The following is a 13,831-nucleotide window of genomic DNA, read 5'->3' on the forward strand; positions in this document are numbered from 1 at the left end:
GGCAGCTGAGCTGGTCCCACTAGTACCAGCCTCCCTTTATGAAGGATGCGTGGGGTTTAGGGAGAGAGCTTACCACATCTTGATCAAAGCTCAAAAGTGGCGAAGGCCCTGCCCCAGGTCTGCCCTCCTGGGGTCAGCCGATGGCAACGAATGCCTGCTCTGAGAAGCCGGCTGGTGGTAGAGGCTCTAGCAGTGGTGGCAGAGGCTCCCTGGCAGCTGTGGCAGCAGGTCTGGCAGGGACCCGGGCACAGAACAGCTCTATGGGGAGCCGCTGGCCCCTCCAGGCCCCCCGCTGCCCCTCCCCTGCATCTGCACACGGGGCAGTGCTGGCTCAGATCAGCTCAGAGGCAAGCAACCCAGCCTTAACCCCAACTCTGCCAGGTTGCAAGAGCCTCAGTTCACACCCCTCTGCTTCTCCCCACCCCTACCCTGTCTTCAGTCCTGGAGAGGAATTCGTCAGAAGGGTTGCCTAAGGACAAAGTCTTCTTACACAACTATCTGTGGCACTGATTAAGGACCAGGCCCTCAGCTGTGGGCTAGGGACCTGCAGGCCCACACAGCGGTAGGGGTGGTGGGAATGGTGGAAGTGGGCGTGGAGAGGCCAGATCCCTGGTGCCGAGGGCGTGCCCAGGAATCTCCTCTAGCACCTTCCAGGGGCTGTCTCCACCCCCAACCCCACAAGGTCACAACCAGTCTACTCGGGGAGAGGAAGGAGATTAGGCACAGTCCCAGATAAAACATCTGCTCAGAGATGCCCTGGGCAGTGGGGACACTGCAGACCAAGCACCAAGGTCAGCAGGTAGAAGATAATGGCTTAGCTCCCCACAGACCCCAGGGCAGCACACCAGCCCCTCCTTAAAGCCTGCCCTGAGAGACGCTTTCCTGGCTTGCCAGGGGGATGGCCATCCTGGAGCCAGAATCCACACCCAGGCCTGCTGGAACCAAAGCTGAGCCCCAAACTCCCTCAACGCCTCTGGCAGACAGACTGGGACAGTGAGGTCCCAGGACACCCAGGGCCTCACTCCTGCAAGATTTCTCCACTGGGTGAGGAGTTGGGGTGGTGACTGCGTATGGCCTTTTTTGACTCCTACTTCCAAGGCCAGGATGTGGCTGGGCTCACAGCAGGCACATGGTAGCCGCTGTGGAGAGTAAAAGGCAGGTCCAGCCCGCAGGACCCAGCTCACCACTCCCAGGCCTTACTCACAACCGGTGCTTCCGAGTCTTCCAGGACAGGGCCGCTGTCTGTCCAACACCATCCGCCTCCTCTGCAGCAAGACCGCCCCAGGTCGCCGCGCAGCACTCTGAGCTCCCTCTCGAGAGCTGTGTTCATAACCTGTCTGGAAACTCTAGAGCCCGCAGGCCTTGCAACACTTTCCCTGGGGCTGATAGGGCTTCCACTGTTCACCCCACCATCTGGGGCAGGTGGGCCGCGCAGAGAGCTTCCTGCCTCAGCAGCACTAACCTGGAACTTGGCAAAAGCTTGCCTGGGCCCCCAGGCCCCAGCCTCCGGCAACACACCTGGAGGAAGCTTTAAAATGCACAAATGCCTGAGGACCAACCCTCAGCCCCCAAAGCCCCTTTTCCTTCCTTCTTGGCAGGACCTTTACTTTTCTCTGTACCTTTTCAGAGATGTTGTTAACTAAGACGAAAGCCTCCTTTAATGCTTCTCAGGGCAGCTTCTGGGGCAGAAAATCCAGTAGACACAACCGAGGTCCTGGCTGACGGAAAACCACACAGGGTGCCAGAGGCAGAGAGTCACGGCCCAGCAGTGCTGCCCCGGGAAGTGTGTGGCCCAGGTACTAGGTTAAGAAAAGCACAAGTCTCACCATCACACCTGTGTGACCCTGATCTGTAGAGACACAAACACAGCGGCCCACACTCAGCGGGCCCCCACCCCATCCACACAGGGATTCACGCTTGTCTGTGCTGTGAGAGGGGCTTTCTCTCCACCTTCCTCCTGGGTTTTAATTAGAGTCACAGAACCACAGATGACTGGGGCAGACATGGGGTCAAGGGCATCCCCGAGCTGGGAATTGCCAGGTGAGACCCACCGCATGTTCCCCCAAGAGAGACGGGCCCAGGATTCAGGGTTGCGGGGTTACAGGGTGGCTCGCCTGCCGAACCTCCCTGAGGAGCCTGATTATTGCTCTGAAGGTTTACTTAAGCCTCTTGAATGTAGAAAGGCCTAACTAAAGTTGTCTGTGCCTAGCCACTGCACAGGGCCCCTGTCTCAAGAGCCCGACCCCACTGTGAACATGCCTCCCCTCCAGCAATTCACTGGGGGTGGGAAGCAGCCCCCAGCACCCTCCGCCCCCATCCTCAGGCCAGCACCTCTTAAGAATCTCACTCACCCTAAGCCCTGGTCAGGGAACGTGGGCCCACAGTCCTGACAACACCACCAGGAAGCCAGGCTCAAACAATACTTTCAGACACTTAAAAATACAAATAGCCTTGAGAGCAGAGGAGCAAAGAGAAACAGTGTCTTTCACGAGCTCTGAGATAAAAGTTGTCCTTACCACGAATCAGGCCTGACAAAATTCTCAGAACGAGGAGGGACAGCAGAGGTTATGACAGTGGCAACGCTCCCTTTAGAAATATTTCCAGGGGACGAAGACTAGGACAGACGGTGTGGATGAGCCTTGGCCTCATCGTCCTTCCTTCCACACCAAGCCCTGGGATGGCAGGCAGAACCCTAGGGACAGTGGCAAGGGCCAATGAGCGCTACACAAGCAGAGGACACCCCCTGGCCAGGCCCCACTGTGCAGGAAGCCAAATCCTGTGGCTGCAACATGATCCTTTCCCCTCCCAGCCCGTCTAGGTTAGGGCAACCAGTGTCCTGGCCTCAGGAGCAGTGATCCATTTCCATCACTGGCCCAAACTGAGGACACAAGGCAAACCCTACAGACTCAAGCTCAGAAAGAGAACATGGGCTGCTCCAGGCAGGGCCATGCTGTCAGAGCTCAACTGCAGGTGGCCAGGGTACAGGGGAAACAGGATGTAACCACCTCCAGCGAGGGGGAAGCACCTTGCAGGAGGGAGGAGGGTTCTGTTGAGATGTGGTTTGGGTCGTTGAGGTGGGGAGAGCAACAGAGGGATTTGCTTTTGCCCACTTGTTCCCTCAGGAGCAACTGGGGACAACCTGCTGGGGCAGGGGGAGGGGAGATTCACAAGACAGAACCTAAGACATATCCTCAGTCAGGGACGGGGAGCAAGGAGATCAGGAACAGGGCGGGAAGGAGAGTTCTGAGAAGGGGACAGAGTCCTAGAAAGAGCCTACTGGATGCTGGGGCTCCTGGGAAGGAGGCAGCAAGGCTGGGAAGATAGCATTTAGCTGCAGAGGGAAAAAGATGGTGATTTGTACTATATATAGCCTCATGCTTTTGAAGTCCCAGCCACAAGCTAACAGGACCCATCCGCTCACCTGACCTAGCACTTTGGGGTTTTAGGATGCCAAAGTGTCCCAGGCAAGCTGTCCTTCCAGATCCCAGCCAAAGGGACCCCTGCTGCAGCCAGGAGCCAATAAGGCACCTATACCCACCATTCCAGGGGTCACTGTTATTTTGCAGGAATGACAATGAGCAAAGAAAAGGGAGTTTTGCTTTTGGTTAAAGGCAAATTTTCTGGGACTCTGATAAACACCTTAATTTTCTGGCTTCCTCATACTTTGACAAAGTTCCTCTTCCGAATGGCGCAAGGAGAAACAAATCTGAACCTCACTCCGCTCAGCAGAAGCCTGTGCTGTTCAGTGGGACCCTGCCACCTCCTCAATCATCCCTCTGGAGGCCAGGACCACACAGCAGCTGCTGCCGTTCACCACCCTCCAGCCACCAAGACCTGCTGTTGGCCGGTGAGAGCCGGTGGCATCCACAGAGTTAAAACCAGGCTCAAGCAGCCCAGCCCTCAGCTGGTCCGGAGGACTGAGAACGCAGGCCTCCTTTTCAAGGCCAAGATGAATGGGGAATATGCAAATCACCGCCTCCCAAGGAGCAGCGGCAGGGGAGGGCCCACTGCTGGCAGGCCCACACCTCTCCACCAGGGTCTGTCACATGAAAGTGTTTGTATTCCTGCCGCTGCCTCTGGCACCCGGCCAGGCTGGGGCTGTTCTCACCGGAAAACAAAAATCTCTTTTAGACCAAAGCAAAACGAGGCCCTGGCTGGCCCAGGAAGGTTGCTGGACGTTGTTCACACCGACCCACTGAGAGCACCCATCACTTGGATTCTCACTGAATCCACCACCTTTCCAGAGGGAGCTGGAGGGAGGCCTCTGCGGCCGCTGCGGAAAGAAAGCACTGCGTCAGGTCAGGGTGGGCGGGACCAAGAAATGGGATCGGCCCATTCTGAGGCTCCATTGTTTTGTCCTTTTCAGAAATAGTAATGACTGGGCCTCAGGTAGCAACCTTTTTTAATGAGGGAACTTCCGGCAATTCTCATGGTGTTGGTGGTAAATGTGGACAAAGAAAGGGGAAGAAAAATGTGACAGCAAACAAAAGCCCTTGCAGGGCACTGACAGGGCTTTGAAGAATGGAGGTCACATGTACTCTCTGCCTGCTGCCCAGAGTGTTGCTGCCACAGGTGGCCCTCGAGCTGTGGGTGGGGTTTGTGACCCAGAGCCCAATGTGCACAATCACGCTCCAGAGCTTGGACTCCATCCACCACAGAGGCTCCACGACAAGGTCAGACTTCAGTCTTGTTCAGATTTTCAGAGGCCAGAAATGCTGCTCTTCTGACACCCTAGGGTCACCAGGAGCTGTCCATTAACCATGGCACAAATATACAAATGTCTGTATCTATATCTATCTACTTATTTTTTAAACAAATGTATCAATAACAAAACAAAACCCAACCAAACTGCCAGCATATTTTATTGCAAGATAGATGGAAGAACATGATCTCAGAATAAAGGAGAGTCATTTGACTTGAACAACTCAACAGTGTTGCCTTCATTTTCCACATTTTTTTGGAATGTATTGTTGCAAATTTCCCCATTACACATAGCACTGTGGATGATACTGAGTGAAGAAACCAGGCACAAAATAGTGCACACTCTAGGCACTATTCTCCCACAGAGACAGGACAAACACAGGTGAAGCTAATCTATGTGTACAGCACAAAGCTTATAACCTATGAAGCATGGCTGCTACTCAGACTCCCATTAACAGGAGACAATGACACAGCAAGATCTCAATCACACGTATGATCATTTAGCCTGAGAGGAAATCTAGGACAAAACCACCCGGGAGCTGATTCTGAACCAATAGGAGGGTTTGGAGATGCTCCACAGATCTCCTGCAATCCAAAGGAAACAGGCCCTGTCAGCCTCTCAGCCCAGAGAAAATGCCCATCTTTGATGACCGTGCACTGCTGCCTCCCTCCTCAGGTCCTCCTACTGTCAGCTGGGGCCACACAGTATGCCCATGAAGCCTAGAGGCCAGGCATGTCTCTGGGAGGGTTCATGGGGCTGCCCCAGGGAGGAAAAGCAGGAGGTAGAGGAGAAAGAGAAAAGAAACGTCAGTCCAGATGGAAAAGGGGTCTTCACAGGTCACAGCTTTCCCTGCTGCCTGATCTGTGGCAAGGAGATCAGGGACACATGTACCCAAATCTCCCAACAGCCCACTGGCCAGGGGAAGGCCACCCTCCCTTTCTCTCCACCACCCCAGGCAGAGCCAGGCTGAGGCGGAGGCAGCCTGCAGGCTGGGTGGGGGCTGAGTATGGGTGAGTCGAAGGCGTCCCCCAGAGAAGCACATCCAATCCATCTGCGTGAAGGTACATTCTCCACCATTAAGCAGGGTCCTGAGGTCCAGGTGGCTTCATGCAGCTAGGGGACACAGAAGAAGGGCCAGAAACACTGCTCCTTCCAAAGTCAAGAGGGGGACTTACCTGGTGGCGCAGTGGTTAAGAATCCATCTGCCAGTGCAGGGGTCACGGGTTCGATCCCTGGTCCGGGAAGATCCCACATGCCGCGAAACAACTAAGCCCATGCGCCACAACTAGTGAGCCTGCGCTCTAGAGCCCGTGAGCCACAACTACTGAAGCCCGCATGCCTAGAGCCCCTGCTCTGCAACAAGAGAAGCCACCACAATGAGAAGCCTGCGCACTGCAACGAAGAGTAGCCCGCCACTCTCCACAACTAGAGAAAGCCTGCGCAGCAAGGAAGACCCTACGCAGCCAAAGATAAATAAATTAAATAAAGCAAACAAAGTCAAGGGGTCACTGCAGGCCTAGCTGGGTCCTCCCTGAGGCCCCCTTCTCCATGCTCATACCTGCTTTCCTCTTATTGGTCTCTAGGGCCTCACCATCAGCCTCTGGCCAACCTCCCTGTCCCATCTCACTGGCGGGCCCACATCCCATCTTGTTGCCCTCTTTGTCCCAGCTCTGGCTACCTTCCCATCCCCATTTCTGTCCTTGCTGTGTGGCCTCCAGTTGGCCTTGCTGTCTACTCTCTGGCTGACCTTACTGTCCCTCCCAGTAGCCCTCCTGTCTATGTGGCAGGACCTACAGTCAGTGCCCAGAATGGTTTATAGCCAAGGCTGGGGCAAGGGTGAGTGGTCAGGAGGAACCCCACTGGGGACTCTTCAGCCACCAGAACAATCTAGAGAAACAAACAAACAGGGAAAACACGCTAGTGGTAAAAACAGGGCTCTGCAGCAGGACAAGTCCTGCTCAGTCCCTGATTATCTACCTCCCGTGCTGGTAGGTCAAGCTGTGGTACCCTGGGAGTAGGGCAGTGTTGCCAGTGTTGATTAGTGGGCTCTGTCTCAGAGCTGCCCACTCAACCTGGGCCTGCCTGTCCTCTCTCTCCATTCCTCCAATAGCCATCAATCACTAGGTCTGCTTCTGGCCCTAACAGGTGCCAACCCAGATTTGCTTACTCCAGGGTCTGGGAACAGATGCTGACTGTTACCTCACTGGCACCATCCAGGCCTGGCTTCCTATTCTAAAGCTCCAGGAAGACAGTTACCTCAGAATGCAGGCCTGAATGAGCAGAAGACAAATCAGAAGCTCACCACCCCCAACTCTCCATGGACACCCCCAGCACCCCCACTCCCCGGAGTAGCTGTCGGGAGAGCAAAGTTCTCCAGGAAGAGCTCGTAAGCAGGCACAGATGGGACTTCTTGGGATTTGAAATCTTTCAGGCTCTGAGATTACAGATTGGGCTTCTGAACAGATAGCTCAGCTTGGCTCAGAATCTGTCCAAGCCCATTTCCCATCCTCCTACTTCTGCCTGTCACAGATCCCAAGCTTCACACAAATCAGGAGCCACACAAAGTAACTGGGTCTGAGAATGACCACACCAACTATGGGCTCCTGGAGCAGCTGAGCAATTATGTGGGACCACCCCTGGGCCTCACCTGAAGGCCAACCCCAAGGGCCCAAAGTAGCACCTCACTAACAGTGCTACCCTCCTGGGGCTCAATGGGTGGTGAGTGGGGACTCTGGCCAGGCCAACGCAGGAGTGGGGCCATCACACCAGATCATCCAGTGAGCTGAGGACCTTGACTAGGGCCTCCTTTCAGCTCTGCTTGGCCGGAGTTCCCAGCCTACCGGGAGACTGGAAACTTGGAGCTCTAAGGAAACAACAGAATCTCATCCTCAGAGAAGACTATCTTCTGTGAAACCAGTCACACCACAGCTGTGAGTGTGGTCATTCACTCACTCGTTAATTCAGCAAACACTTCTGGAGCACCACCTTCTGTTCCGGGTTCTCCACTGAAGGCTGATCTGGTTCTGCCTGCAAGGAGTTCACACCTGCTTTCCCCTACAGCTTCTACCATATTGGTGATATCCCCCAGCTTGGCATAGAGCCTGGCACCCAGTAGGAGAACACTCAAGGTCTGTTGTCAGCCAATGGACTTGTAGTGAGAAAACACCTCATTATTAAGATAAATTGTTCTCAGGGAATTCTTCATATCATTCATTTATGCAATCAACACTGATGCACACTGTGTACCGGCCCTGGCTTGGGCGCGGGGAGGAGACACCCTGGCTCTGCCCTCAAGGAGATCGTAGGGCTAGTAGAGGAGGCAAAAGACTGTAGTTCAGTGGCACACGTGCCACCAGGAGATGCATGCGGCTTGAGTAGTGTAGGGACAGTGTCACCTTGGCCATCCACGTGCCCAGTTTGGGCCATATGTCCTTGATGCATCTACCACACAGAATGAAGCCTGTGCTGCCTGGCCTGGCCTTCTAGTGCCCGCAGAGGCCAGCCCTGGAGACCCCGCTGGCTGAGCAGAGTCCCTAACTCTCATTGATTCATCTTCCCAATCTTTTCTCACACGGATCCCTCTGCCTGGAACGCCTTTTCTTTCCCTACCCCCTTTCTGCACGTCAGAATCCTGCACCTCCTTTGAGGAAGGCTTAGCTCAAGGTGTTATAACTTTAGCTAACATTCAGTGAGCCCTTTCCTATGAGCCAGCCCCTGCTCTTTGCTCTTTACACCTGTCTTCTCTTTAAACCCTCCCCGTCCAAGGACTGCTCCTTTGTCTGTGCTCACTGACTTAGCCTGCTGGAGGAGCTCAGGCCCTGCCTGATCCTGCCTGATCCTCCGGGTCCCTTCTTGGCCTGGAGTCTGAGCATGTGGTCTGACTCACAGCTCTCAGGAGTTGCTTCACCACTGAACCTCCTTGTGTCTTTGTGCCACATCTATTAAATGGGGATAACAGCACCACAGTGTTGTGGGTAAGATTAAAGGAAAGCTTGGGGAACTGTAGAACATGGTGCTGGACACGTGATGGGTGCTCAGGGCAACAGCAGTCAAGTCAGCATGTTTGCAACAACACTTCCCCCATGAAAACACTGCTCCCCCCCAAAAGTACTTCATTCAACGAATATCTGAGTGCCTACTACGTGCCAGGCACTGGCTAGTTACACACTGCAGCTTCTGTTACACCAATGCCTGTAACTTCGGCCTCTTTTTGCAAACTCCTCATGCTCACTTATCCTGCATGCTGTGTGTGGGGGACAGTCCTGGGTCCCATCTGGGACTGTAGCTGAGCCAGGTTCGGCCTTCTGAAGGTCAACCCAAGAGCCCCTGTAATCACAAGGGACAGAAAACCTGCCAGAGAGCAGAATGGCTGGGTTCTGCTACCCCCTGGTGTCAGTGTGCTCTCACTGGGAGCACCCCTGTATCCTACCACAGGCCGGGGAGGGAGAGAAGGCACTGAGGTACGAATTCTCCCACACAGTGGTGCACCATGTGCAAATCCAGGCCTTATCTTGTGAGGCATGCCCTCAGATGTGCTGCCTGGTGCCCCACCATCTGTCAGGGCCCTGGCTGCCTTCTTGGGCCCCCTGGGATGGCCCCAGACCTCACACCAGTCCTCCACCCTAATGGGAACAGGGGTGTGGGGAGAATCTGATGGGGCTGGGCTGAGCTAGGCTGTGCAAGTCTGCACTTGCCCTGGATACCTACAGCCAGGTTGCTGCCACACCAATCTCTGCCACCAGGGCCAGCCCCCATTCCCCTAAGGGTCACAGCTAGGGCCTCCTACCTTCCCCTTCCTGGAACCCAGCCTCAACTGGGCCATCCTTGGGCCACAGTTATTCTCATCCATAACATCACAACAGCCTCCCACTACTCTCCCAGCCTCCACCCTCCTCCTTCTGGCTCAGCCTGGCCACTGCAGCTAAATTGAGGGCTCCTCTGCCCCCCTGAATAAAACTCTTTTCTCTAGAATCCCCTCCCATCCAGACTCCATCCCGACTCCATCCCCTCCTACAAGCTAGACTCCTCAGGCACAAGACCCTAAAGACCCGCCTCCACCACAGTTCTTCCTGCACACTTTTGCTGGCCTGATTTTCTCTACCTGGGGTTTGGCCTACCTGACTCTGACAAAACACCCCTCCCTATATGCTGCAAAAGCCCACTTGGACCGATGGTTGGGTATATGGGGCACAGACTGGACACTGTAGAAGGACACAGGGCTGCATAAGCCTAGAAATTCATCCACCAGGAGGGGAGCCTCTTTCTACTTTGTACAAGGGTGCCATATAGGCAGGCAGAAGTGCCAATCCATTGCTCCCATAGTCCTCTGAGTGCTCACAGCACTGAGACCATGTTTTCCTGGGCCAGGCACAGCATCTGACGCACCACACTGGATCTATTTTGTTTCCTTGTTTATTACTCAATACACAGGTGGGATCTGGGCTGGCCTCAGCGGGGAACAGGACAAATACAGCCCTAGCTCTCCTAAGGCTCAGAGTACATGGCTGCTTCCCCCATATAATCAGTTCCTTCTCCAGGTGGCTCCCCTCTACCCTTCCCTTGTCTCCCTAGGGCTGGATTGGGTGGCAAACGGCACATAACTCTACAAACAGTAATATCACTTCAGGGGGCCTCTCCTATTTCTAACTGAGCCAGAGAGATCTGGCAGCTGCCATGGGACCCTGGCGATTACAAGGCAGAATGTGTTCTCAGTGTTAGCCTAGGTGTCCTCTCTGCTCTCAAAAAAAGGCTGCGGTCCAGGCAAAGTCCCAAGCAAGGTGGACGTGATCTGCGAATGCCACAATGTGTCTGAAGTGGGTACCACACACCAGCCTCAGTGTCTCACTCTTACACCAAGTATGGCATCTTTGAGGAATTTCCTGTACCCACTGAGAAACTTGGTCTGTAGGGAAGAAGATGTCACCTGTACCAAGAGTCACCCTGCTTGACTATTCTGAGGCCCCTGAACAGTCTTTCATTGAGGCAGTTTCCTCATTCTAGGAGGCGCCTGACCGCTTTGGGAAACACTCCACGCCGAAGCAGGACAGAAAACCAGTTTGAGTTAGCATCTGCTGAATCCCACTTTCAGACAAGCATCCCGCACTGTAAGGACTTTTTTTCTCAGAGGCTGATGACTCCTGCCACATGTGGCTCTGTAGCCCCCAGGCACTTCCCTGTAGCCACAGAAGACCAAGGCTCCAGAGAGCTACCCTTGGACCCATGGCTGGGTGGGGGCCTCCTAAGGGTAGGGCAAAGGGGTCCTGGCACAGGGAAAAGGCTCTGAGACCATCATCCAAGCAATAAATGGTGGCTGTTACTATCATCATCATCATCATTACCATTATTTTGATGACTCCTGCCCTTTATTCTTAACCCTAGCTCTAGCTCCAACCCTGCCTGTTGGATGAGCACATCAGGCCCAGAGTGCCCCTGCACGGCTTGGCCTCAGACACGGCAGACAGAAGGAGCTTAGGGAGCTGAGGGGATTAGGGAGGCCACACTCTCCCCAGCTCAGGGGAGGTGTCCCTGTGGCCTGACTCAGGGCAATGGTGGCAGGGGCTGCCCACCACTACCTGGCCTACCAACCCTCTAGGTTCAAGCCTGATACCAGGAAGCACTTAGCAATGATGAATCAATTAAAACTCAGATCAAATCCTAATCTGTCAGATATTATCCGTGTTACATTGGGCAAGTCAATTAACCTCTGAACCTCAGTAAAAAAAGAGCACCACCAACCTCCTAGGATTTGCTGTGAATATTAAATAACACAGGCAAGGTTTCAGTTAAGGATTTCAAAAGGGTCGCCTTCCTCCCCTTCTTCGGCTCAGAAAGAACCTTACTACCTCCTCTGATGATGCTGTTTGAGCATGAAATAATAATAAAACTAACATTCATAAAGCACTTGCTCTGGGTCAGGTCCAGCTTAAAACCAGTTTAAGGTTCGAGCACTTCACATACATTATGAGACTGAATTTGCACATGGGGGTATGGGTGGGGGTGGGTGGAGACCCTTTAGTGGTATCATAACCTAGAGGAACCCAACACTCACAAAGGGGAGTGGCTGGTGTAGGCAGCAGAACTGGTGGATGACTGCGCCCTGGGTGAGAGCCCAGGTCCTGTGTGGGGAGGGGGCAAGAGCATTGGGCAGGGATTCAGAAGGGGTTCTCAAGGTTTCTTGAGAGGATGCAGGGGTGAGAGGCTGACTCCTGTGAGGGGGAGACGTGGGCGCTGGCAGGGTGGGGACACAAGCCATGGGCATAGCTGAGGAGCCAGGTGAACCCTGCTTTACAGAAATCGTGTACTCCGGCTGAAGGGTGGGCAGGAGGGGTTGTGAGGAAGCCTTCTCACCAGGATCAGGAAGCCCCAGGTCAGTCCCGGTCACGTCCTTGACCTGCTGTGGGACCTCAGGGTCCAACATCCTCAGGGTCTGCATCCTGGAGATGGACAAGGATGAACTGTCTGTCCCCGGACTTGGCCTTGGGGGACGAGTGGGCTCAGGGCCTAGTCTGCTCGGCGGATGGTTCTCACTATAAGGGGCGGGGGGAGTCGAGAACCGGAGGGAAGTTGTTGTGAGGTCTCGGAGAGCAAGGCCCCTCATTTTCACTGACACAAGCACTTCCCAAACGCGGCCTGGAGCCCGCCAGAATTTGGAAGGGGGTAGACCTGGGGGGCCCAGGGTAGTCCTGAAAGGATGGCTCGGCAGCCGGGGCTGGGGGATCACCCCCAACCTGGGACCAAGACCCCACCGCGTGCCAGGGATGAGGGTCACAGAAGAGGGCGGGGAGAGGGGGAAGACTTACCCGAGAACAGCCAGAGGGAGCCCCCCGACACGAGGAAGAAGGTCAGCATGTCGCTCAGCGGGACCCAGATGGGCCCGGCACGACCTCCCCGGCCCACAGCCCCGCAGCCCCAGCAGAAGCCGCGCAGCCGCTGCCGCCGGGTATTTTTAGCCCCCGCCCCCCCCCCTCGCCCGGCTCCGCAGCGCCCCGCCTCCGCGCGCGGCTGCGGTGTCTTGGCGGGAGGGGGAGGGCGCCACGGGCCCGCTCTGCACCGGAGCCCCCTTCCAGCCCCCTTCCAGCCCTGCCGCGGTCCAGGTCCGGGCGCTCCGCACGCTCACAGCCGCGTGGGAACCGCCGAGGCCCCGGGCGGGGGAGGGGCCAGGCTGCAGAGCCGACCGGCCCTCTCCGCCCCGCCTAACGTCAAGACCCGGAGTTCTGGGGAAACCGGCAGGAGAGGGCAGCACGGGCGACGAGCGTAGGAGCGCGACGCCGCGCGCACCCCACCAACGCGCGACCCTTACCCCTACCCAGCGCGATGCTGGCTTTTATGGCTGGGCGGGCTCGGGTGGCAGAGAGGTCGCGGTCACCTGTTCTAGGAGGCACACTTGCCGGTGGGCCGGTTCCCGCTGACGCTAACGCTCCCTAGGACCCCAGTTTTCAGACACCAGGAGCCTCTGGATGTCAGGTCTGCAAGCCAAAGAGGAGAGAGGGCGGTGAGGGTCTATTTAGGAACTGGAAAAGGGGCAGCTACGCCGGATAGTGCCCATATTCTCTGGGGACCTCAGATCTCTCTTTCTGGGAAGATTGGATCTGAGGCCACCCAAGGTCACAGGAGGCTCCATGTGGTAACAGGCTGCCACACAGGGTCACATGAAGTCACAGGAAGCCACATGGAATCACAGGTGTTCCACCAGAACACAGGCAATCCTGGTCTTCACCCACAATCTTATGTGGCACATGAGGTCTCAAGAGGCCCCTAGTAGCTAAAATGAATGGCCACATAGGCACCCACGGTCACAGACTGCCACACTGCTAGCTGAGCGGTTGTGTTACCAAACGGAACTCATCCCGCCTGAGGCACAGCAAAGCGAATCTACTGACACCAGGTTTTGGTGAAGGAAAGTACAGTGTTTATCACAGTGCTCCAAGCAAGGGAGTGGAAGATAAACCTCAGATACACTTCAACTCGGTCTTTGAGTTAGGATTTTTTTAAAGAACAAACAGGCTGGAATTAATTGTCTTGTGACATTTCTTCATTGTAGTTTTGAAAGTCAGGATGTCCCTGGTTTATGATGCTCTGGCCAGGTGGTCCATGGCTTGCAGTCTGTTAGCTCATCGTGCCCTGGAGAAA

The 13,831-nt window shown here is 55.2% G+C and overlaps 1 protein-coding gene across 11 annotated transcripts in view; it reads right to left on the minus strand.

Annotated features, from left to right (window-relative positions):
• ACSL6 (acyl-CoA synthetase long chain family member 6) overlaps window positions 1-12,842 on the minus strand; it is a 65,965-nt gene extending 53,123 nt beyond the window's left edge. For 2 of the 11 annotated variants that reach the window (XM_067731674.1, XM_067731669.1), the window contains exons 1-2: window positions 12,502-12,837; window positions 12,050-12,135 (exon numbers count right to left, since the gene is read on the minus strand). In XM_067731674.1, the coding sequence (XP_067587775.1) occupies window positions 12,050-12,134 (85 nt within the window). In that variant the 5' untranslated portion in view covers window position 12,135; window positions 12,502-12,837. Of the gene's footprint in view, window positions 1-73; window positions 227-1,619; window positions 1,800-2,516; window positions 2,676-12,049; window positions 12,136-12,501 lie in introns of those variants that run through there. The other 9 variants (XR_010942089.1, XM_067731670.1, XM_067731671.1 and 6 more) reach the window with 9 other exon arrangements.
• Window positions 12,843-13,831: the final 989 nt, after the last annotated feature.

Source organism: Pseudorca crassidens, chromosome 3 (genome assembly GCF_039906515.1).
Source record: "Pseudorca crassidens isolate mPseCra1 chromosome 3, mPseCra1.hap1, whole genome shotgun sequence".
Lineage (NCBI taxonomy): Eukaryota > Metazoa > Chordata > Mammalia > Artiodactyla > Delphinidae > Pseudorca > Pseudorca crassidens.